This window comes from Cryptomeria japonica, chromosome 10, assembly GCF_030272615.1.
Source record: "Cryptomeria japonica chromosome 10, Sugi_1.0, whole genome shotgun sequence".
Lineage (NCBI taxonomy): Eukaryota > Viridiplantae > Streptophyta > Pinopsida > Cupressales > Cupressaceae > Cryptomeria > Cryptomeria japonica.
In genome coordinates this window covers 101245232-101247979 of record NC_081414.1, presented here as the reverse complement: position 1 = coordinate 101247979, position 2748 = coordinate 101245232, and the positions used below count along the sequence as shown (strand labels likewise).

At 38.9% G+C, this 2748-nt stretch overlaps 1 protein-coding gene across 1 annotated transcript; it reads left to right on the top strand.

Annotated features, from left to right (window-relative positions):
- The first annotated feature begins 265 nt into the window (after window positions 1–265).
- LOC131072528 (uncharacterized) lies at window positions 266–2748 on the top strand. Its single transcript, XM_058008702.2, has 10 exons — window positions 266–705; window positions 791–977; window positions 1065–1198; window positions 1274–1386; window positions 1473–1560; window positions 1681–1818; window positions 1903–2058; window positions 2199–2278; window positions 2382–2431; window positions 2507–2748. Exons 1-10 carry the CDS (start codon window positions 304–306, stop codon window positions 2626–2628), a joined length of 1470 nt encoding a protein of 489 aa, XP_057864685.2. The 5' UTR covers window positions 266–303; the 3' UTR covers window positions 2629–2748.

Sequence of the window (2748 nt, the reverse complement as noted above, 5' to 3'; positions counted from 1 at the left end):
GTCTAAAATACCAGAAACTTATATAAAAAGCAGCTCTCCAAATTTAGCTCTTTGAATTCCTGTAAAACAGTGCATGTAATTTATTAAATTAGTTGCAGTCAAACTATTTGCTATTTCAGAGACAACAATACTTGTCCAACTATAATTCGGTAGAGATTCCAGTTTTGGAGCAATATAATTTTCTTATATATATTCAATCAATATAAATAGTTATGATAGATTCCCTTGAAATTTAAAATTTGTATATATTCCTTCAAATCGACAAGCTTAAGCTCAGAACAGGGCTGTACAGAGGAATACAAAATGGAATTCCATCGTCTGAATTTGGGATTTCTGTGTACGATTCTGCTGATAATGGTTTGCGTTCTGGGAGTTGATGGGCATGGTGGGATGCCAGCTATTCTCAGGAAGAATCGACTGCATCGGAATTTAAGGAGATTTCGAATCACTGATTCTCATGTTCCAAGTACAAGTCTGGTTTCGTACAACTATACCCAAGTTCTGGACCATTTCGGATACACGCCAGAGAGTTATCAAACGTTTCCCCAGCGATATTTCATGGACAAGTCCCATTGGGGCGGCGCTCAAAATAATTCTTCCATATTTGTATGGTTGGGTGAAGAACAAGAAATTACCAACGATTTAGGCATGGGCATTATCAAAGAGCAGGCTCCTAAGTTCAAAGCTCTTGTGGTCTACATAGAGGTACTATTACAGTTTCTCATCAATTCTTATTGGGCTAATTGAAATATGCTCCATTCTTACTGGGCTAATTGAGATATGTATGTAGCACCGTTATTATGGGACGTCAATGCCATTCGGGGGAGAGAAGCAAGCGCATGCAAATGCGAGCACAATGGGTTATTTCACATCCACGCAGGCCTTGGCCGATTATGCCACCGTCATTGTCGATTTGAAGAAAAAATTAAGGGCTGAGAATTGTCCAGTCGTGGTGTTTGGTGGATCCTATGGTGGAAGTAAGTATGATCTCTTTCACACGAACCAATCTATATTCTATTATTCAAAGTAAGTGGGATTCAATGATTGAAATGGTATTGTTTCAGTGCTAGCTGCATGGTTTCGCCTCAAGTATCCTCACCTAGCAATCGGGGCCCTAGCATCATCTGCACCTATCCTTTACTTCGACAGCATCGTTCCCACATATGGTTATGGCAGCGTGGTCACCAAAGATTTCAGAGTATTTTCATTCATCCCTGTTACCTTAATTTCACCCTTATCATCATGAAACTTGAGTTTTCTAAATATGGCGCAGGATGTAAGCGAGATTTGCTACAGAAGAGTTAATGAATCGTGGGATTTGATTACCAAGATCGCGTCTAGCCATCAAGGCTTGCTAAATCTAAGCAAAATATTTAATACTTGCCAGTAAGTGAACAACCCAACTCTTCATCTCTTATATTAAGCATACATACCTGTAATAGAAAAATCTTGACAGGGTATTTCTCCCACAGAAATCTTAAGAACAGGGATGAGCTCTATGATGTGCTTGTATCAATGTATGAGGAAGCGGCACAGTACGATTTCCAACAAGTTCAAGGAGTAAATACACTCCCTAAGTTGCCTTCTTACCATTAAATACACTCCCTAAGTTGCCTTCTCACCATACCTTACTGCTTATTAACTTTAATCCACCTCTTTTATAACGTGGGTTTACTGCAGATCTGCAAAGCCATTAATAGCCAACCGGGACATGCAGACACTGTTAGCAGAATTGCGGCTGCAGCAAAGTACGCATACGGACCCGAATGCGTGAATTTGACTAGTGAAGAAGATTCTGATCCCGGATGGAGTTGGCAGGTCTCTGAACATTCTCTCTCTCTCTTAAGTAGTAGAATGAAATAAAATTGGGGTGCCCATCTAACAGCTTTTTTTAATCCACAGAATTGCACTGAATTGGTGATGCTAACAAACAATCCTCCTGGCAAAACAATGTTACCGCCCGACCACTATGATATCAACTCCTATCTGAGGGACTGCTATCATAGATTCGGAGTCATGCCACGCCAACACTGGGCAACAACTGAGTTCGGAGGACATGTATGTCAATTTTACTCTACCATCTAATTCTGTCGAAATTGTTTACACTCAAGTTTTCATTACAGTTAAACAGACACTCACAATTTGGTTTGAGATTGATATATATTAAGATAGCTAGTTTGGTTGTAATCAATGTGCAGGATATAAAGAAAGTGTTGAAAGATTTTGGAAGCAATATCATTTTCTCCAATGGGTTAAGAGATCCATGGAGCAGTGGAGGGTAAGTCATTCTTCTTCTGAGATTTCATGCTCATTAGTCTTTGTATATTATCTTGCCTTGTTGCTAATTTAGTCATTTGGGTGTGTTGTGAATGGAATTTCAGTGTGTTGGAGAGTATTTCTGAGAGTATTGTAGCCATCCCCACCAAAGAGGGTAAGCTGGTTCGGAGATCTTTTTTTTCAGATTGATAGAAATGATATTATCTTATAAGAATTGAGTGTCATGCAGGAACGCATTGTCAAGACATTGTGCAAAGTACTAAGGACGATCCAGTGTGGCTGAAAGAACAAAGACGAAAAGAGATAATGATCATCCAAAAATGGATCAATGATTATAAAAATAATTTGTAACGTGTATCCCATGGAACCATGTTTTCTCCATTCAATAAAGTCGTTTAAGAGTGGTGATTATTGAAGCTGTTTCATGACAATGAAACACCAACTATAATTATACATTCTGAATTGATCGTA